The following is a 22198-nucleotide window of genomic DNA, read 5'->3' as shown; positions in this document are numbered from 1 at the left end:
CACACTGTCTAGATACATGAAATTTTCAAAGAATAAATTGAAAAAATATATCAGGAGCATCTGAAAAACCGATATAATACACAGTTCAAATTACCATTGTTTTCTCTCTGAATGTCAATGCTACTGTGGCCTCATGTTTTTCATGGTGTTATTTCTGTTTTAGAATTCATAAGGGTTATGGCGAGATAGGAAATTTGTGGAATCTAAACTGCGGTCCTGCCAGACTTATGTAAATAAATAAGGAAGTGAAATGGTCCTATGAATTTAGCTTAAATTAAGGGGGTCTGAGAGGATGGTAAACTTGAACCTCAAACTCCAGAGTTTGGGATTCAGCTCTGTGTTTGCTAGTTTTATGACCTTTACTTTCCCAAGTTAATTATATTTCTTCTTTTTCTTCATAAGGTAATTGTAGCAGTTAACTTAAAATTAGTCGAAAAGCATCCTTTAAGCTATTAAGCTGTACATATAAGCTTATAATTATGAGATCTTATGTGACCTTGCTTCAAAGGCACTCATGGAGACATCTTGGGAAATCATATCACTGATCCCTATCAACTTTTCCTTTTGGAAAGCAAACATCTGTGTTGCCTATTTTTATTTATGCCACTTAAAGCAAAGCAAAACAAAACCTTTACCCAGGCATGTAGAACCTACAAATTTCCCAGGTGTGGGTAACCCCAAACTTCTGGGTTGTTATACTGAAAAATCTCTTTATTGTAGATCTGGCCTGTGCATAGCAAGCCAAGTGGCTGTTAGTCTGTGATGTATCATCTAGTGGGCTTTGTGAAATGGAGAGCTATTCACTGCCACCAATAAATTGTTTAGAACATAGCCGGGCAGACCACATGTCCTAGGTAGTTTTTGTTATATAAACATTATCTAAGAAACTATGAATTGTTTTTTTATAGGATGGTGGTTCTGTGTTAACTTTCCACAGCCCTGCAGAAAGAAGGTCAAAGGAGACTTCCAGGGCCTCACTGGTGTCCAAGAGATGACCTTTTCCTTCATGGCTAGAGAGTGTGGTAGCAGAAGGAGGAAAACACAAAACCAAATTCAGCAGTGAGGCCAAACAGAGGCTCTTTGTGTATGTGTGTGTTTTAATTTAAGTTAAAATAATTTCACATTGCCAAGGGCTGACACTCATAGTAAAGAAAGGACTGGAGATCCTGAGGAAGAGTGTATGTTAAGATTTGGGGTCCTGATGAAAGGGAGGTAGACAGGGCCTTGGAAAATGAAAGGATTCACTATAGGGGAGGAAGGAACATGCTTTCACAGGTTGAAGGGGAGGAGGAGGAGGAGAAGGAGAAGGAAGAGGAGATGGAGGAAAAGGAGGAGGAAGAGGAGGAGGAGGAGGGGGAGGAGGAGGAGGAGGAGGGAGCTGAGGAGAGGGGGGATCCTGAAGTGAAGAGGAATAACAGAGAGAATTCACAGAGTTGGTGTCACAAGGGCCAGGGGACTGTAAGTAGATGGTTCGCAGGGAGGACTAACCTTCTCTAATTGTAGACCAACGGGACTAGAGAAGAAATAAACATGTAGGAGATTCACCTAGGGAGGACAGAAGAGGTGGAGTGAACAGTGATGATGAGATGGACATAAAGTGGGAAGAGAGGCTGGATGACTGTTGTGGAATGTTTAGGACACGCTGTTATAATTCTTCAATCAGATCATTTTGTCTGTACTTTCAGATGTAGTATTTTGCTAATTTGTTTAAGAAATACATATTTGTTGAAAATCTCTGCTTTCTTAGGCCTCATCTTTTATTGTGGGAAGACAGCCATTCAAAAGAGAAGGGAGTAAACTCTGTAGCATATATGCTTGAGGAGAAATGTTCCAGGGAAAGTGGGAGTAGCAGAGGGAGGGTGAGGAGAGAGAGAGAAAAAATGAAGACGAGAGGGTTATTTTAGGGAATGTGGTGAGTTATGTTTCCAACGAGGAAGACCAAGGTTGAGTAAGGATGGGAAGGAGATGAAAGGGAGGGATGGTGTGTTCCTGGAGCTGAGGAGGAAGCCACATTGACTTCTGTGTGGGAGGAACAGTAAAGAGTGGATAGGCTGACTGTGTGAGCAGGTAGTGCTGGGAACTGAGCTCAGAGACCACGGGGTGGAAGCGGACGTAGAGGTTCTTGTTAAGTCCTAAGACTGGATAGGATGACTGAAGTAGAGAGATATAAGTAGGAAAGAGAAGAGTACCAATGACTAAAGCCTAGAGTGCTGGGCTATCAGAAATAAGCCAAGGACTCCGAAGAAGGAGAGCCAGAAACTTGACTGAATACCGGGAGAGTGTGTGGTAGCCAAATGAAGAAAGTATTTCACAGCAGGAAGTGCTACCATCCACCAGTGCTTCCTTTAGGGCTAGGCAGACGGTGACTGGGAACGCTGAGTGGACCTAGCCAAGCCTCCATCACAGATGGTGTCCTGGGTAACTGGAGCAGCTGCCTGATTGATGTGAGTTTAATAAAGAAACAGAGAAACGAGACAATGAGCCCAGGTAACCAACCCTTTTAAGGAGTGTCACTGTTACCAGGAAGAGAGTACTGATCAACAGCAAAAGAGGGAAGGGACACTTAGGAAATTCTCTTAGCCTTGTGGACACGTGGAAAGTATTTCTCACTGGAGATTTCAATAAGGATTTCTGTCACCAGCCACTGGCATGCCCGTCTGGAGAGATTTATACTGAACTCTGACCCACAGAACTGCAAGGGGTCAGGACAGTCTTCCCCTCTCCATCAGGCAGCAGCTGAAAACTAACACAAGTGAGTTGAGCCGCAACTGTTTCACGGAATATTTTTATTTCATAGAGTGACTCAACAGCAAAAAGTCGGTGGCATTTTCTTGAAAATGAACAAAGTGATCTTGTCTTTTCAAGGAAAAGAACTGCCAGCATTTATAATCTGGGGAAAAAAAAACTTGTGTTGATGGGTTTGATGCCTTGCCAGTACTGAGGACTTGAATGGATTGGTGGTTATATTAACAAGCACGACATTTTGATGTTTCAAAAAACATGTCAACATTTGCACAACTCAGTGAACCTATATTTTCCAAAATGCCAATGCATAAGTTTCAAAGTCACATGCATTATTGTTCAGTGATTCGAAGATTTGAAGAGATGAAAAAGAAAGTGTTTGTAAGCAGGAACACCTCCGTATGCATGCAGAGTAAAGTCTGTTTAGCGTGCAGTGGGCCGCATGAGCACCAGTTAACTCTCCAGATTAGAAGCTCTTTTAGTAGACACCCTGTGGTCATTCCAGAAGCTTCCTGGGTAAAGCATCCTAGGGAGAAAGGGATCAGCAAATGTTGAATTAGGCAAAGCAACCTGACAACTTATCATTTAGGTTGAGACTGTATCATTGGGATTGAGAGTCAGGGAAGAGGGGAGGGCATCAGCTAGATGGTGTAAGGATAGGAATGAGGAGCTCAGCCCAGTAAAGAGTTAATAGGAATGTGATGGTTTGTCTTAATCATCAACTCCACTGGATTTAAAATCTAGCAGGCACACCCCTGGTCATACCTAAATGAGACACAAAGACCTACCCTAATTGCAGGAAACACCATTCTAGGAGATGGGGGCCTTGGTTAAGTAAAAATCGGAAAGTAAGCTGAGTACTACTTTTCTTTTCTCCCTGATTCCTGATTGAGGATGCATAGGCAGAGAATTCAACTTTTAAGAGAAGAATGTAGGTGGAATTCTTTGTTGGGACTGCTGGCTCCCCAATAACCACACAGGAACTTATTATTAATTATAAATGCTCAGCAGATAGCTTAGGCTTGTCCCACTAGCTCTTATAACTTAAATTAACCCATATATATATATATATATATATATATATATATATATATATATATACATATATATGTAATTAATCTACACTCTACCACATAGTGGTACCTTTTCTTAGCACAGCATATTCATCTCCTACTTCCTTTGCATCTTGCATCTGCATGGCAACTCTGCCCTCTCTCATCCCCTTGCTCTCTTTTTGTCTGTAAGTCCTGCCTAACCTCTACCTGTCTAGCTGTTGACCATTTAGTCTTTTATTAAACCAATGAGAGCAACAAATACAGTGTACAAAAAGATTGTTCCACAGCAGAAGAAAATGTAAAAATATGTCCCCAAGTGTTTACTATACAAACGAGTGCTTGCAGAAGTCAGAATGTAAGGTAAAAAAAGATATCAAATAGGTTTTACACTAACAAAATGCTGTCTATGACCATAGTATTAGGACTCACTCTTTAAAATACTAAAAATTACAATCTATAGCTTTGGAACTTTTATGATAGAAAATTCCCAAATCATAAGATTATTTTATTTTAAAAGAGAAAATGCAATCAATGGATCTTAGCAACCAGAATAATAATTTTTATGCCTTTAATATACTACTGGACACTACTTTCATGTACTCATCTTACCAATGGAGTTGCCCAGAAAAAACTCTATTAGGGCTCTTACTAAGCCAACCAATGTCCTGTCCTGGTGTGGTGGTGGTGGTGGTGGTGGTGGTGGTGTGTGTGTGTGTGTGTGTGTGTGTGTGTGTATGTGTGTAAACCAGAACATTAAAAGATGGGCATTTTGGAGCATGCCTTTAATTCCAGCACTTGGGAGGCAGGTGGAACTCTGCGAGACTGAATCTACATCCCAAGTTCTAAGCCACATGGGGTTATATAATGAAACTGTGTCAGAGAGAGAGAGAGAGACAGAGAGACAGAGAGACAGAGACAGAGAGACAGAGGGAGAGACAGAGACACAGAGAGAGACAGAGAGAGACAGAGAGATGGAGAGAAAGAGAGAGACAGAGAGAGATAGAGACAGAGACACAGGCAGAGACACAGAAACAGAGGAAAAGGAAAGACAAAGTTTTATAATTCAAGCTTTTGTGTGCTGTGACTGGACTTGATTCAGTGACGTCACGCTTGAGTAGTACTGGAGTAAGTGATGATCTGTTTTGCTCATCTCTTTGAGGACAGACCTGTAATGCCTATAGAATAGTACAATATTGTTTGCATTGCATAATTATTTCAGCTGGGCCTTCATGTTCTTGTTGGGCCTTTTGGTTCCTATTGACTTTTGAAACATACATTCAAGGGAATTGCTGGGATAGTTTCTTCTAGGAACAAATATGAGGTTGGTAGAGAATCAAAAAGCAATTTGTGTGTCAGCCCTCTATAGATTAGAAGAATAAAGTCCATAAAAACAAGCAGATAGTCATGGCTATTACTCTTGCACGGCTCCAGCTGTGATAAAGTGTATATTTCTTGGAGAGAATTGATGGCATATTTTGACACTTAACTGCCTCACTTTGGTGTAGGCTTTCTTTCCTGCTACCATTTTTGAGATTTATTTAGTAAAGGACTAGAAGATGGAGAGCCCCACTGTGTTACAATCAAAGCATGGGACCCCCACTAGGAGTCAGACAGAAAATTTATGTTACACGTAGTGCATACTGTCTGTGAAGACGGATGTCTGTAATGCACACCTCAGGTGATTGAAATGGAAAGCTATAGGCAGTGACAGGTGACTCTCAACTATTCTGTAAATTCTTGTGACAAGATAAATGCTGGCTGTAAACAGGATGATGATTCCTGTATCTGGCCTGCTGGAATGAATCGAACCTGTATTTCCTATGCTAAAAAGAAATTATAAAATTTAAGTGATGACTTCAATGTATTTATTAATGTCACTGTTTTGTGAGCCTATCACACTATCTACAGGAACACATTACACACTGACACATGATTTAAGTGGGTGTCCATTGCCCTATTGCTGCCCCTGTTGCAATGTTGAAGAGACTGGAGGAGCATTAGACTATTGCTCTCCTCAGTGATGGCTGTGGATGGAGCTGGCTAGTGGTACCATCCGAAGTACTCGGCTGTTTGTGAGTAATGAGGAGTAGTCCTATGATTGTCTCTCAAGGTTTGTCTTTGTGTTTATTTCTTTGATTTGAGAAAGCTGATCTCATGGATGAAACTTGTTCTTTGGTAATTTCAAACATGTATACAGTGCATTCTGATTACTCTCATCCCTCCCTGCTCTTATTCCCCACCCTTGTAAGTCCCCCCTTTCCTACAGGTCTCCTCTTCACGATCAGGTCTGTTCCAGTTACCTTTCTGTTAATGTGATAAAGTATTCTGAAAAAAGAAAATCAACAGAGGAGAGGTTTACTTGGCTCTCAGTTCCAGGTTACAGCCCCTTATGGAGGGAAGTCACAGCTGCAGGAGCCCATGACAGTTGGTCACACCATCCGCAGTCAGGAGCACAGGGAAACAGATGCCCGCCTGCTGTTTGCTTTCTCTTACCTAGGCTTCACCCATCCTATATAGTTCAGTGAATGGTACCACTCACAATGGGCTAGGTCTTCTCACATCAATGTCCACAGGCTGAACTGATCCTGGTAGTCCGATTCAGGCTTGCTTCCTAGATCAATGTTTCTCAACCCTTTGGGGGTCAAGTGACCCTTTCACAGAGGTCGCATATCTGATATCCTGCGTATCAGGTATTTACATTACGATTCATAACAGTCCCAGATTTACAGTTATGAAGTAGCAATGAAAATAGTTTTATGGTTGGGGGTCACCCACAACATGAGAAACTGTGTTAAAGTGTCAAAGCAGTAGGAAGACTGAGAACCACTCTTCTAGATCATTCTGTGTCATGGAAAGTTGACATTTAAAACTGTACAACACAATGTCTTTTTTGCTTTGTTTTGTGACCCACTGAGTTTAACCATGATGATGGGAGGCAAGATGGCTTTGAAACTATTCAGTGTAACCTGGTGGGCTCATTAGAGGGTACAATCTGAAGATAATGATTCTCCCTCCCCAAGAATGTATCCCTACCCTGAAGTTCATCAGGGAGGGGTGGGATACCATAAGCCTAATTTGGGATTTTTTTTTAAAGTACCCAGTAGTATATACCTTTACTTAGTACACATTTCTGGACCTTTGGCCTGATTTCTTTCTTTTTAGGGTCATTCTGTGGCTTCGTCATTTGCTCTGCATCTATCACCAGCTTTTCTTGTTGAGGAACACTGATGGATGCCTTCTCTGCAGCGCATCATTGGCAATCATGGGAAGACCACAAGTTGTTCCTGACGCCTCGTCTCCCTTCTTTGGAGATGGAGTTTTAAACTTGGTACATTGCCATCTAGAGCCAGGACTATAATTCTTAGCTGTTCCTTTGCTGGAAGTTCCTCTTGTTCTGGCCAATGGGGTCTAAGTAGATTTGTTGTGCACCATTTCCTTAGGAGACTTTGCTTAAGAGGATGTCCATGGTGTGTGTTTTGGCCTGTGGGTACATGTGTATGTATCTGTGTGTATATGTATGCATGTTTGCATGTATATGTCTGTATATGTGTGTATGTGTACATGTGCTTGTGTGTGTGTGTGTGTGTGTGTGTGTGTGTGTGTGTGCATGTGAGTGTGTATGTAATCCTTTTTTGTTTTTCTCTTTGTGTCCTGTAGTCCAGAGTACAGTTGCCACTATTTAAGATCAAAAGATTGGAGTCCCCAAGATAGATAAGTAAAATAGAAGAAACCTAATCTTCAGTATTTAAGGATGACAAATAATACCAAATAGCCCTAAGCCTTTAATTGTACTTTCAATAAGAAATATTAATTAAAAAATTTTATTTGTGGTATGTGTGTGGGGTCTTCCTCTCTATCTCTCTGTGTGTGCACACGTGTGCAGGGAGACCCAGAAGAGGGTGTCCTGTGTCTGCTTTTTATCACTCTGCCTTTTCATGAGGAATAGCCCTCCCTGAACCTGCAGATCATGGTTAGGCCAGTCTGGAAGAAGCTGGGCTCTAGATGTTTCAAGGACATCCTCCTCGTTATGTGAGTGCTGGGTCTGATCTCTGACCTGTAATTGAAAGTTTCTCTTCTGTCCACCAGTTCCTGAAAAACCATTCAGAGACTTAATATGTTTGGTGGATGGCTCAGGCTTATTACTGATTAGCTCTTATAACTTAAGTTAACCAATTTTTATTTATCTATGTATGGCCACATGGCTGTGGCATTTCTGGTCTGCTGGCATCTTGCTCCTGGGTGGCTGGGTGGTGTCTGCTCTGACTTTGCCCTTCTTCATCTCTATCTTCAGTTTGAATGTAAACCTAACCTTATTCTGCCTCTCCATTGGCTAGTTTTATTTATCAACCAATAAGAGCAACACATATTCACAGTATACAGAAGGACATCCCACATCACTTTCCCTTTTCTGTCTAATCAAAAAGGAAGGTTTTAACCTTACGTAGTAAAATTATAACAAACAGCTATCAAGCAAGAATTACAGTTACAATATTTAGTCTATTTGTATTTGGCAAAATTAAAGAAAATATTCTATTGTCTATTCTATCTTTGTGAGTCTAAAGTTTCATAACTAATTTATCTTTTATCATAACTAAGGAAAACTATAATTATAACTATCTAGTCTTCAACTCCATCAAAGACACCAGAAGGATATAATATTACCTGAGTAAACAGGAAGTGCACTGTAAGCAACTTTCACAATTCTAGAAATGACAGAGACATTTGGCTGTCTGGACAACCACCCAAAGTTCCTCTGCAACATTGAGGCATCCATCTTTAGCCTACAGGCCTAGAGTATCTGGCAGACTTTTCAGTGAAGCAGGAAATTTGAAGGACTTTCCCTCTAATATTAGCAGTGTTCGTCAGTCACTTTCCTCTGTGTTCTGTAGAATGTCTGACAGTTTCTTCTGTGAAGCAGGAACCTGAAGGACCATGCCACCACAAGTTCACTGAGATCAGTAGAGAGAGTTGTAATAGTATCAGGAGCTTTGAATTTGGTTTCTTCTGACTTGAAGTTGCTTAGATACATCTCTTGTTGAGAAAGCTGACAAAATTGATCACGTGGAATCACATCATACACATTATTAATGAGCAGATTTTACTCATTTATTTATCTCAAATCCTGTTCATTGTAATGTTAACACTGAAGCACGGGCTTCATTCACCCTTGGAGAGAGATATTCAGGTATTAAATTTGCCTCCCCTCCACCCTGTGTGTGCATGTCTGCACACGTGTGCACATGTGCAGGTGCCTGTAAAGTCCAGGTGTTGGTGTCAGAATAGGCTAGCTGGCCGGTGAGTGTCTAGCACCCACATGTCTCAGTCCCTCTGGTGCTGGGATTATGGGCAGACACTTCCATCCCTGGCTTTTGGGTGGGTGCTGGGGATCTGAACTTGGGTCCTCATATAAGCACTTGCTCATGGGGTCATTTCCTTACTCCAAGGCTACTCTATTCTTAAAAATAGGTTAGTGTCACAAATCCACTTTAATTTGAAAGGAGGAAGAGATTGACAGACTTATAAATTCATTGCTAAATGTGTGGTATTTGTGAAATTTCATAAGTAGAAATATCTTCTTGAGGTCTTCGATTATACTGTTATCGAACACATCAGGAGGAGCAAGACTGAGTTCTCTTGAATGGGAGAGGCAACCTATCAGAGAGTATGCATCTAAAGGTGGGTAGGGCCTCTTATGAGCTGGCTAAAGGTGCACTCTTTTAGGTGTCTCTCAAGCAATGTGGCGATATTTCAGAGACCTCAGGGGTAGAGGCTTATTGCTTGTGACAGTGTGTATTACATTTATTAATTGGATTTCAAATCAGTGACGTACACATAAGTATGTTATTTTATGGAGACCCTGAAAGTCTCATTTTTTTCCCCTTCTTCCATCAAGGGTGACAGGAAAAAAATCATATCCTTTGAGCCACCTAAATGGTTGCATTCTCTGTAGGTGTGGAAGGGGGAGGCAGTTTTGTGATTTTTAATGAGCAGTGAGGAATTCTTCAGGTTTACTGATGTGAGAGCGGGAGTTGTCTTTTCTAGTAAGAGCCTTCCCTGGGAGATTGGTATCAACTGTGCTGCCAGTTCCGAACAAAAGGCAACCTCCTGGAAGACATCATACTGTTAAGTTTTCATTTACTGGCAATCGCTGAATCAGACATCCCTCACTGTGATTCCTGTTGTTTCCACGGGGATGCAATCTACTGTGCAGTTGGAGACAGGGTCATATAGAGCTCCAGTATAAATAGTGACTGGGGAGACCAGCTCTCTGCAGTCACTCAGGAAACGTGCCAGCTTGGGTCAGAGAGCAGGCATCTGGCTGCTGGCGGCTGCCCTTTCTTCTGGCCTATTTTTGGAGAGAGGCAATTGTGTGTTTTCTTTTTATCTTTGAGTGATAATGAAGTTAGGATGGTTTTGTTTTTGTTTCTCTTCTTGGGAGGAGAGGGGCATATGCACCTTTAGGGATTAATGATAATGTTTGCAAGCAACTGAAATCCCCGGAAAACATGATCAAGAAAGTTGTCTGTTACTTTGTTTACAACGTGAAAGATCTGTTGTGCTGTTGTTATTAATATCTGAAGCAATATGGGGCGTCAGGACAGAAATAGGTTTCTGAGAAATGTGTGGCGTTTTAGTCTCCTGATACTATTACAACTCCATCTACTGATCTCAGCGAACTTGTGGTGTTCAGGTCCTCTGGGCTCAGTGCTCGGCCCCTGGCCCCCATTCCATTGCGCAAGCACGCCTTGCTCAAAGCCTTCCCTCTTCTTGAGTTCAGACATTTCATGAGCTGAAATTTATTAACTGTCCCCGTTTGATATTTTGTTTAGAAGGCTTCATATTTTCATAGATCCTGGTAAAATACCAAGACTTTTTAAAATTATGTTTATTATGTCCTCTGTGAACATATTTAACAGGTTAAAAGTCATTAAATCCTGATATGACAATAATTTTTTTCAAAGTAACCTTATTTTTATTAACTTGCTAATTTCATACTTGTTATAATATTCAAACCTCCAGTTGCTTTACTTCAAAGTGGTTGATGTTATGAGCCTAAAATAAGAGCAGTGGTAATACTTTTATAAACTATTATTTTTTTCGGTATTATTCTTTTGTAGTTACATTACTTACACTAGTTCATGTGAGAAATCTCCCTCTTGTGGTCATTACAGTAAATGCAGGTAGTATTAAACCACATTAAGTACATATTCCTAGTAATAAAATCAGCTAATAGGTTAACTCACTGTGTTTTATGTTGCTTGCAGGGATATGCAGCATTCTGAACCATGGATCTCACAGTGCCATTATAAACAACATCAATTTGGAGTGTTTCATAATACTGTTACTTTGTGTTACTACAATTAGAAAAAGGATTAACTTTCTTGAGTACAAGTGTATAAGAAGTTTCAATGACTTCGTTTTTCATTTGGCTTTTTAAAAAGTGTATCTACACAAGGAAAGACGTAGGGAATTATTTTTCACAAGTGACCCAAATACTTGATACAGACATTTTTTGGTAAGATACAAAATGTTCTCTTCCTTTATCCTAAGTCTATGCAGACTTTTTCCAAAATATATTTGTGGTGCTAATCTTCACTGTTAACCAAACTGGATTTGGAATCACCTAGGAGACACAGCCCTGGGCCTGTCTGTGGGAGTGTTCCCAAGAGATTTACCTGAGGAGGGAAGACCCACCCTGAATGTGGGTGGTGTCGTCTCAGCAGCTGCGGTTCCAGAACAAAGGAGGAAGCAAGCAAGAGAAATTCATTTTCCCCTGTTTCTTACTGACTGCAGATGCAATGGGACTAGATTCCTCTTCTGTGACTGACTATATACCTTCAAACTAGGAACCAAAACACTCTCCCGTAAGTTGCCTTTGGTAGATCCTTTGTCCTTGCAACAAGAAAGGCAACTAATACAGTACTTCTTAGGATCGCTTCCAGCTTCAACCTGTGCTGGGAATGGAGTTCATTTGCATGACTTCATTTAATGGCACAGATTCCTGTTTTCTATTTCCTCATTGCCAGGTTTCACTTAAGATATTTAAGCTCTCTGGTGAAATCTTCAGTTCAATCATAATCGCCTCTGTGAGACCCCATGAGGAGTAGCCTTAAGATTCCCAGACAACTTTTGCCTCACAACTCAGCTTACAAACACGTTGCATTACATTCAACATCTCCCACTCAATGCTCTGTCGGATCTGAGCTCTGCTCATGAGTGTGCCTTGGGATGTGCAGAGGAATGACGGAGCGGAAGGAGGAAGCCTGCCATGGCCACCCCCACATCTGCCCACACCAGGCCTTGCCAGTTCCCTTTCCCTGTTCGTCGAACTGTTCCTGCTCGGTTGTGTTGGCTCTTCTGCGCTGCCCACTTGAGGACATTCTTCCCACAATTCTGCCATCTTTTTCTAGCCTACCGGTTTGTCCCTCACTACTAAGCATTCTTCACTGAACGCCACCATTTAAACATTTTTATTTATGACGTTTTCTTTAGATTTATTATTTTTATGTGGATTGTTAGTGTTGTGCCTGCATGTACATCTGCGTACCAAGTGTGTGTCTGGTGCATGATGAGGTCATAAGAGCATCAGATGCCTTGGAACTGGAGTTGCCCGATGGTTGTGAGTCACTGTGTAGGTGCATGGAATAGAGCCTGGGTCCTCTCAAAGAGCAACAAAGAACAGCTGAACCAGCTCGCCAGCCCCATCACTTTTTTCTATCTCTCTGGCCTCTCTGGAAATACATTGTCTTTTGAACCAACTCTAGTAAAGGTTTGGCCTGCAGTTCACAGAAGTGTGTGTGTGTGTGTGTGTGTGTGTGTGTGTGTGTGTGTGTGTGTGTGTGTATTTAGACTGGGGGTGTGGGGAGACTGGGGGTGTGGGGAGACTGGGGGTGTGGGGAGACTGGGGGTGTGGGGAGACTGGGGGTGTGGGGAGACTGGGGGTGGGGAGACTTGGAGGGGGAGACTAAGGTGTTTTCCTCTGTGTGCCTCACTTACCGTATTTCTGTCTGTTTCCCTCTGTGTACACCAACCCTTTATCTTTTTAAACTGTGTAGAAGTGGGTGTGTACACACCACAGAGTAGAGGTCAGGGGACAGCCTTGGGCATCAGTCCTCTTGTTCACTGCTGAGTATGCCAGGCTAGCTAGCCTCGGAGTGTTCTGGGAGCTTGTCTCTACCTCCCATCCTGTGGGAGCCTTGGGATTACAGATGTGTGTTTCTCTGGTTGACTTCACATGATTTCTGGGGTTCAAACTCACGTTCCCATTTTTTGCACAGCAAGCTTTCTACCCACTGAGACATCTCCCTAGCCCCTCTATAAAGTCTCTTGATGAAACCATCTGATCTGACAGCTTTAAAGGCTTTATATATGATAATAGCTTCAAGTTTTCTGTGTCAGTTCTACTCTCCACTCGGAGCGACAGACATAGAGTCAGTGGACTTGAAGTGGCCAAGGGCTGACACTGCCCTTGGATGTCTATGCACATCTCAATTTATAGCCCCAACCAAGCTTCTGATGGCTTTAGCTGCCCCTCACAGCCTGGTGCACTGCAGCTCTGCTTCCCTATTTCCTCTGCCTCCCAAACATGAAGTTGTCATGACCTCTCTGTCTCCTGTTCCCCACCTCAGGGCCATCAAAACCCACACTGTACCTTTAATATTATATGGAGATGCTGTCCGCTGCTTGCCACCCCCCTCATGGTTGCTGGTGTGTGAGTCATTGGTAGCTCGTCCTGGGTCAGCACAGATGTCTGTTTTCCATGCAATAGCCAAAGGGGTCTTTTGAAAATATAGCCTAAATCCTGTCATGTCTGCACTCAGCCAGTCACACTAAGAATAAAAGCTGAAGTCCTTTCAAGGCCTGCATGATGTCAGTCTCTCCGTCCCTACAATTACCTCAGTCACCTAGGTTCAAAAATCCCTCCTCGTTCACTCATCCCAGCCACATGGACTTCCTGCAGTTCCCTGGACACACCAGGCTAGTGTGTGGCTCGGAGCCTTGGACTCGATGTCCTTGATGTCTGGAATGTGCCTCCCCCAGAGGTATGCAGGACTAAGGTCTTTACTGGCCATGGCTTTTACCCTATGTCTTACAGAGAGTCCTTTCTCTAAAACTGTGAGGAGTCTTATACGGATTTTCTTTCCTTACATCTTTTCCTCATTCCTTGCATCAGTCTGTTCCTTCTTGAAACTTCTCCCTCTCTAAAATCCTCAAGAATTTACTTATCTTGCACAGTATTTTTCTTTCTCCCCATCCCTCTCACCTCTCCCATTTAGTGGTGGCCAAGATGTTCATGTTCACATGGCTTCTTTCATTTTCTGATGTAGCACAAAACAATTATACTTTAGCTTTAATTAAATATTGTTGGCTATTTTCCTGTCCCAACATTTTCAGGCACATTCACACACTTCATTCAAAATTTCCAGGCTACCCCTGAGCTAAGCATTGTGATTTACACTTTCCAGATGAAGCCCTCAACAGATGTAGACCTTCTGTAGGGAGCAGTAGGTATTGGCATGGGGCTGCCACTGAGGCTGAAGTTTATGCTCTGTGCTTTTCTACCATGCCACATAAAGAATTGCATCTCTTTCTAAACAATGGTTGGTTTGTGACAGAGAATACGACACATGAGTTTTTCCTTCTAACTTCTTGTCATCCACCTTACCCTGCGTCCTGTGTTCTTTCCCTCCATCATTGAGCACCACCGCTTCTAATGGGATTCTACTCTTGATCACATCCTGTGATTCCCCACTATTTCCTGTGCATTACACTTGTGTATGGTACACGCTTCTGCAATTTGTAACAGTCGTAGGCTAAGATACACCTGGGGTCTGGAGAGTTGGCTCGGTAGTTAAGAGCTCCACAGAGAACCAGCGTTTGGTTCCCAGTGCTTATGGCAGGCGGCTCACAACCACCCGTAACTCTATCTCCAAGGGCTCTGATGTCCCTTTCTGGCCTCTGGGGGCACCCACATGCATGTGTCCATGCACAAACGTGTATGTAAAAGTAAACTAAAACATTAAACTTCCCATGGAAGGAACTCCGTGCCTAGAGCAGTAAGACAGAGTGGGGGGGAGAACTTAGAGAAGGTTAAATACATCTCCTCCGTGCTAACTTGGTATCTGGCAAACTGTGGTGAGAGAAAAGCCGACATGTTACCAGGGTCTGGAGCAACACAGCTGAGGGTTGCTGAGAACTAAAGCAACCCTGGGCTAAGAGGAAACCATCTTGGCTCCTAGCCCAGAGATCAAAACCAAGGCTGCATGTGGGAGTCTGGTTCAAGTCACCGAGCTACTGTGCTTTCTGCTTTCTTTGGCCCCCAATCGACGCTTTTAATCTCATTATCTTCTTTATTGCTTTAACTTTTGATGTAAGAAGTTTGTTTTGAAACAAGATGGGGTAGGCCAGAGACTTCTCAAGGGCACCAAGAGCTTTACAATCTTATTATTTTAAAGTCATTCTATTACTCTAGTATATCTGCACCCACCCAAAATTAAACTTTATCTTACTGCTGTTATGATACTGCATGTGGGGGAGCCCCCAACTGGCTGGACCAGGGAGTCCCATGCGTGAGGGAAACATGCTGGGCAGATGCAGTGGTGGGCGGTGGTAAGTCATTCACAACCTGGGCACTGCATCCTCACAGAAGTGAGTTTATTGTAATAGAGATATGAAGAGAAAGAAAGGGACGGAGGGAAAGACAGAAAGAAGAGAGAGGAAGGGGGAACCGAGGGTGCACACCTCGTGGGAATGGAAAGAGAGGGCAGAAGAGATAAGAGGAAGGGGGCGGGGGTTCCTTAAAATAAGGCTTTTACATCAGGATGCAGGGCGGGTTTCCAAGGGGCGGGTTTCCAAGGGACGGGTTTCCAAGGGGTGGGTCAGAATACTAACAACTGTGGGACGTTTGCTTTGGAACAGTAACTTAGGGTTTTAAACCAAATGCAAAGAATTTGAAGGACGCGTGGAAAAAGTTCAAAGTGAGGCTGTATGTTACAGCCCATGTCTGTAGTCGCGACTACTTGGGAGGTTGTGGGTGATGGATTGCATGAGCTTCAGAATTCGAGATCAGCCTGGGCTGTATGGAAAGATATCATCTAGAAATATCACGATGAAGTTTTCAGATCGCCTCACCTCATACTACAGTACAAAGTGGATGGTGCTGCCAAGCAACAGTGTCTGGAAAAGTAGTCCAGGCTGAAGGTGCTTCTCTAATACCAACAAGCGGCTTCATGGTGTGTACCTCCCATTGTCCTTGAAATTTTTAAGGACTCCAATAGAAATGGTAGCATTGAGTTACTAAACTAGTCTTTATTAAAATGATCGATTTCACTTTATGCCTTCCTACATCCGACATCCCACACTGCCTAGATAATTTTTTTTTTTAAGTGTGTTTGTATGGAGTTTTTGTATATTACTGCTAGTGCCTACAGAGGTCAGAAGAGGGCCTCAGATCTGCTGGAGCTGGAGTCACAGGTGGCTGTGAACCATTGTATGTGTGTGTTGGGAACCAAACTCCAATTCTCTGTGTGAGCAAATGTGTTTCTCACCCCTCAGCCATCTCTCCTGCCCTTAGAATCTTGTTTCTTAAGCACAGCAGAATTACAAAGAACTACCCTCCCTCCAAAGGCATGCATTATTTACAAGACAGACTCCATATTCTTTCTGTGTGGGTGAGGCTACTTTGAACTGTTATTCTCAGTAGACAGCTCCTTCAGTTCATTTGACATGTCCTATAATATTTTTCCCTCAACTTTTATATTTTTCCTTTATTTCAATACTGCTGTGCCCACTCGTAACAATTAGAAAAAGATTAATAATGAACCAATCAGCTAGGATCGCACCAACTGTAAACAAGGACCTAATTGATCTTTTAGAACCTTATTTTAGGAAGTACACTCTTATATTCCTGTTTACATCCCTTTAACAGTGTTTACTGATGGACATCTGAGCTCTGTTAGGAATGGACCTCGTACTTTAAATTAATTTTCTCTTATCTTTACAATTAGTAAACGTTAGCCACATGATTAAAGAGCAGAAGAAAAGGAATAGTCCTCAACAATAAAGCATTTTTCTTCTTTTTGTAAAAAGCCGTAGCTTTGGCGCATTCATCCCCAGCAATCTGCACGTTTTCCTGATTGCAGACTCAGAAAGTACTTCACATTTGAAGCAATTACAGCTGGGCAGTCTTCTCATTGGCCACACAGTGATAATGTGGACTTGAACAACACCACTCAGGCTGCAGCTGGCTTGTTCAGAAAGCGAGGGACAGAGGGGGAAAGCTGAGGAGGCCCGCGGTCTAGCACACTCCGTACTGTCTATGAGGATGTCGGTGTCAGCTGGCTTCCTGATCAAAGGTATCTTTCCTTGGTGTTTTTCGCACTCAGGGTTTTATCATGGGCTTTCTGAAGGCTTTAGACCAGTGATTCTAAATCTGTGGGTTGTGACCCCTTTGGCAAATCTATGTCTCCAAAAATATTTATATTATGATTAATAACAGTAGCAAATTTATAGTTATGAAGTAGCAATGAAAATAATTTTATGGTTGGGGGTCACCCCAACATGAGGAACTGTATTAAAGGGTCGCAGTGTTAGGAAGGTTGAGAACCAATGCTTTAGACATGTGTGGAAACACATGTAGTGGTAGAATTGGTGTTCTCTCGAGTTAGGAACATCATAGTTTGAAAGTATAAATATTTTTAATATGTTAAATAATAGTGTTTGATTGATGGTAAACAGCAACATGGCATCAAAGGAGCTAGTAGTAATTTTGTGGGGAGCTGGAGGGACCTAGAGTGTGCATTGCTTTAGTGGCTGAATCTTGGTTCTTGAATCGGTTGCTTTGTTGAGTCCCTGGAGGTGTAACAACAAAATACCAGCTAAAGGGGGCACTGTGCTTTTTCTGAATGGCATGAGACACTTGAAGAAGCTTCCTTCTTTGTATTGTCTGTTAAATTATCATGCGTTACTGGAAATGAATAGTTCCAGCAATGTAGGCCTTTTCTGACTTAAAATGATAAAAGTTTTCCTTTTCTTATATTACACTGGCACCCATCTAGAAACAGATTCACAGGTTTTGGCTCTCTAAGTGAACTCTGAGCATCTACCATCTTTCATTCTTGAGACAACTCTAGTTTGCAGAGGCAAAACAAAACAAAACAAAACAAAAAACAAACAAACAAACAAAAAAAAACCAAAAACCACTTTCCAGAGGGAACTGAGCAAAACATCAGCGGAGCTGGCTGTGGAGTATAAGCTTCCTAGTGTCTGGCTGGCTGGCGTCTTTTCTGGTTTTGTTTCTGTTAGCGAGTAAATGTTGCCCAGAATAAAAACGGCGCCTTGAATTAACTCTAAGTCTGAATCAGGCTGTGTGGGCTGCAGGCAGCGTCTGAGCAGTGGAGATATTTGTTGCCAGAACACAAATAGCTGGAATGCACATCTAAGTGTATGTCGTGGGGTGCTCGGCAGCATTTGGGGGTGTTCTGGAAATACATTGGCACTTTCTACTCTGGTGAGCAATAAGCAGAGGGAGAAGCTATGGTTCCCTATTTCTGAGGGACCATGTCTCCTGAATATAGGCAGCACACACACACACACACACACACACACACACACACACACACACACACACCAGTATTCATTCACGTTCTGAGTCCAAGCTTTTCCTGTTGGTCACAGAGAAGAATTCGGGTAAGACACAAATTATTGCAGCTTACATTTTTTTCTCAAATAAAAACTCCCATTTCACAGTACAGGAAAGAGATGGAGATGTAACACATGCACAGGGGACTCATATTTATTCAGCAATATTCATAACTGCACAGATAGATACACATCATTTAGCACTGTGCTGCAGGAGAATGTTATTAATTCTCCCAAAACAGGTCTGTGCCAGTACTGGAGAAAGACTTATTTCTATTACAATGTTTCTGGTGGATCCCATAAACAAATGCCAAAAAGGAATGTGTGTGTGTGTGTGTGTGTGTGTGTGTGTGTGTGTGTGTATGTGTATGTGTGTGTGTGTGTTTGTATATATGTATGTGTGTATATGTGTGTATATATATGTCTGTATGTATATGTATGTATATATGTGCATGTATGTGTGCATTTCTCTGATAACATTCTCTACTGTGGATACTTTATTATCCTCACAGTAATGATAATGGACAGTGTGACCTTTCTCATGCATAATGGATGTGTGGGCAGGGGTTGTAGGATGTTTGATTTGCTTCTCCTTGTCTTTCACATAAGGAGAGGCATAGACAGAGAGAGCTGGATCTCCTCAGCTAGGTTTTGTGGTTAGTGTCTGTGGCCTAGGTCACTGAAGCTGTGGTGAGTCACAGCCTGGGAGGAGATATTAAAGGCAATTGGAATCAGTTTTATGGTGTAAACATGTTAAATTACTGGAAGGTTAAATTACCCACGCAGTTCAGGATTCAGGGTGGCAGGCTCTACTGATGTAAATGGAACCATTTACTGTATTCCATTGAGGTGTTGGGCCTTTTCTGTGGTCACAGAAAGGAATCCCAGCAGCTGTGGCAGTTCAGCCACTGGTTAGGCATTCACTGAAGAGGTCTCTGTTCTTCATATAACAACAGTAATGTCAAACAGTCCAGAGGATTTGACAGAAGAAGTGAGGAGCTGGCTGTATGCTGTCTCACCATCGAATGTAACTTTGATGCTGTACCTGGATCATTTTTATGGTAGTAATGAAAAAAAAAAAGCTGGAAATGTTTCTTCAAGAGTCTGGAGAGATGGCTCAGGTGTTAATAGTCCTTGCTGTTCTTGCAGAGGACCCAGGTTTGATTTCCTACACCTTGGTGGCTCACAACCATCTCTAACTCCAGTTCTAAGGTATCTGATGCCCTCTTCTGGCCTTTGTAGTTGTAAATCACTCATTTAATGTATGTGTGCATTCATGTCTAATATGTAAATATATACATAAATATATATTTGTGTATACATTAAATGCAGGCCTTGCATATACACCTGAAATTAAAAAGAGTTCCTACAGACAGTGTTTCTGATTTTGTCCTACAGATACTTGAGGTTTAGGGATCTTTGGGTTGGTAATTGGATAAGTGTTTACTGGGACAGAGTTGGCAAGGAGGGGCAGAAAATCTCACAAGGCTGTAATCAACCTACCGAAATAAGTGTGCTTCAAGTAGGGGTGACTATCAGCTAGTTCACTCTCCAACACTGTGGACTCCTCAGGTAGAGGAAGTAATGAACTAAGGTGAGTAGAAGGAGACCTGTCAGTGCAGACACCTGACCTCATCCTTGAGATGTCAGAAGTCCAGGGCGGGTCACTGAAGAGACAGTGTGGGGACTTTATCCTCCACAGAGAACTTTCGTGCTTGCCTGCTGACATTTGTATTGTTTTAAAACGGTGGCTTCTCTGGCACTGAATCCTAAGTAACTCTGTGAAGGAGAAGAAATCGTGGTCCTGACACAGTCACTAGAAGATTTAAGGACAAGAACATACATCAAAGTGTGGAGCATCCTCACTTTGTATAAGATGGTTGTTCCCTTTCCTAAAATAATGGAAGGAGTTTTGGAGGGACTAATACATATATTGCGATCTGCTACAATCCAGGAGTTATTCTAGATGCTTAGAAAACTAGGGGGAGATGGGAGAAAAATAGAGATAGACTACTCCATCCTATGGGAACATGAATTCTGTCTTCCACAATCAATGCTACACAGTGTTGAAGGTACTAAGCAGCAGAGAGTGGAAAAGCAGGGAAACATCTGGAGGCACGCTGCTTGTGTCTGTGTGTGTGTGCAGTGAGGTGGGGGGCATTTGGCTCCGCCCGAGAAGCCATAACAGCTTTGTCAAGTCCTGTGTCCTTTAATATTCCTGCATAATTTGCTTGAGAACTGCCATTCCTCATCCATTGCTTCAGGTGTTAGCTTCTCCAGTGAAGTCCGTCTCGGGTGGTTTTAGTTTGCTAGTGCTGATGCGAGCGTCTGGTGCTTATCGCATTGTTGGAACTACAGTTCCTTCCAGCAGGAATGCATTTCAGCTTTTACCTGTGAATTTATTGAAAGTTCTGTGACCTACACAATCTCATGTTTTGTTTGGGACAAACTAGTCCTTCTGTTGTTGTTTTTGAGATAGTCTCCCACTCTGTAGCCTGGGCTGGCCCCCACCTCATAGCAATCCCTCCTGCCTCCGCCTACCACCAACAGGGTTACACGTATGAGTCACTTGGCCTGATGGACACTAGCATAGTTAAAGTGGGAAAATATACTCTCGTTACATTTCAATTTTACCTTGAAGCAGTTTATGTTATAGCAGTCCCACTTCACCAACCCTATCTCCTGGAGGCCCTGCAGTCCATCCTGCATCTTATCGTTGAGGATGAAAATCTGTTCTGTGTGCTCCCAACAGGTCAGGTAAACAGAAATGATCTCAGGACACGCCACTAAAAGGAGGACTTCCCTTGTTTCCCCAGGTTCCAGATGTGATCAGTAGCATCAGGCAGTTATCCAAGGCTGCCATGAAGGAGGACTCCAAACCCAGCAAAGATAACGAGGACGCCTTCTATAACTCGCAGAAGTTTGAAGTGCTGTACTGCGGGAGGGTGATCGTGACCCATAAGAAGGCGCCCTCCAGCCTCATTGATGACTGCAAGGAGAAGTTCAGCCTGCATGAGCAGCAGCGACGGAAGCTGCAGGGCGAGAGAGGTGGTGACCCCGGGGACGAGCTGGGTGTCTTTGAGGCTGAGTCTCCTGTGTCCCCAGAAGACAGCCTGCCCGAGGAGGCAGATGGTACAGTCAACAGCCACCGTGCCCTGCCCTCCCCGGCCAGCCTCCCCACCCTGGCTAGCCAGCCTGCACTGGCCAGCTCTCGGGTTTGCTTCCCAGAGAGGATTTTGGAAGACTGTGGCTTTGACGAGCAGCAGGAATTCCGATCTCGGTGCAGCAGCGTCACAGGTGTCCTGCAAAAGAAGGTTCATGAGAACAGCCAGAAACCACAGCCAAGAAGGAGGCACGCAAGCGCACCCAGTCACGTGCAGCCCTCGGATTCAGAGAAGAACAGGACCATGCTCTTCCAGGTAGCCTGGTGGGGGTTTTTGGCCCGCAGCTTCTTAAGATGCTGAGCAGTTATAGATAGCTCCTCCTTGGTCAGTGGATGTGTGAGTGTGTGCGTTTGTGCGTGTGTGTGCTGCCCACATGTGCCTGGATGCATGTGCAAGCCAGAGGCTAACCTTGAGTACCATTCCTTAGGCATCACCTACCTTGTTTTGTTGTGAGGCAAGGTCTTCTATTGGTTTGCAATTCTGGAAGTATGGAAGACTGACTGGCTAGCAGAGTCCCAGGGATTCACTTCTCTTCCTTCCCAGTATTGGCCATACTAGCACTTGTCTATGCCCTGCTTTAAAAACAAACAAACAAAC

The 22198-nt window shown here is 42.9% G+C and overlaps 1 protein-coding gene across 2 annotated transcripts in view; it reads left to right on the top strand.

The window, feature by feature from the left end:
* Nucleotides 1-22198, top strand: part of Tbc1d4 (TBC1 domain family member 4) — a 156698-nt gene that overhangs the window by 72433 nt on the left and 62067 nt on the right. For both annotated transcript variants that reach the window (XM_006978002.4, XM_006978001.4), the window contains exon 2: nt 21254-21856. In XM_006978002.4, the coding sequence (XP_006978064.2) occupies nt 21254-21856 (603 nt within the window). The remainder of the gene's footprint in view (nt 1-21253; nt 21857-22198) is intronic.

This window comes from Peromyscus maniculatus, chromosome 9, assembly GCF_049852395.1.
Source record: "Peromyscus maniculatus bairdii isolate BWxNUB_F1_BW_parent chromosome 9, HU_Pman_BW_mat_3.1, whole genome shotgun sequence".
NCBI lineage: Eukaryota > Metazoa > Chordata > Mammalia > Rodentia > Cricetidae > Peromyscus > Peromyscus maniculatus.
The sequence above is the reverse complement of the archived record's forward strand: the minus strand, read 5'-3'. Positions and strand labels throughout refer to the sequence as shown.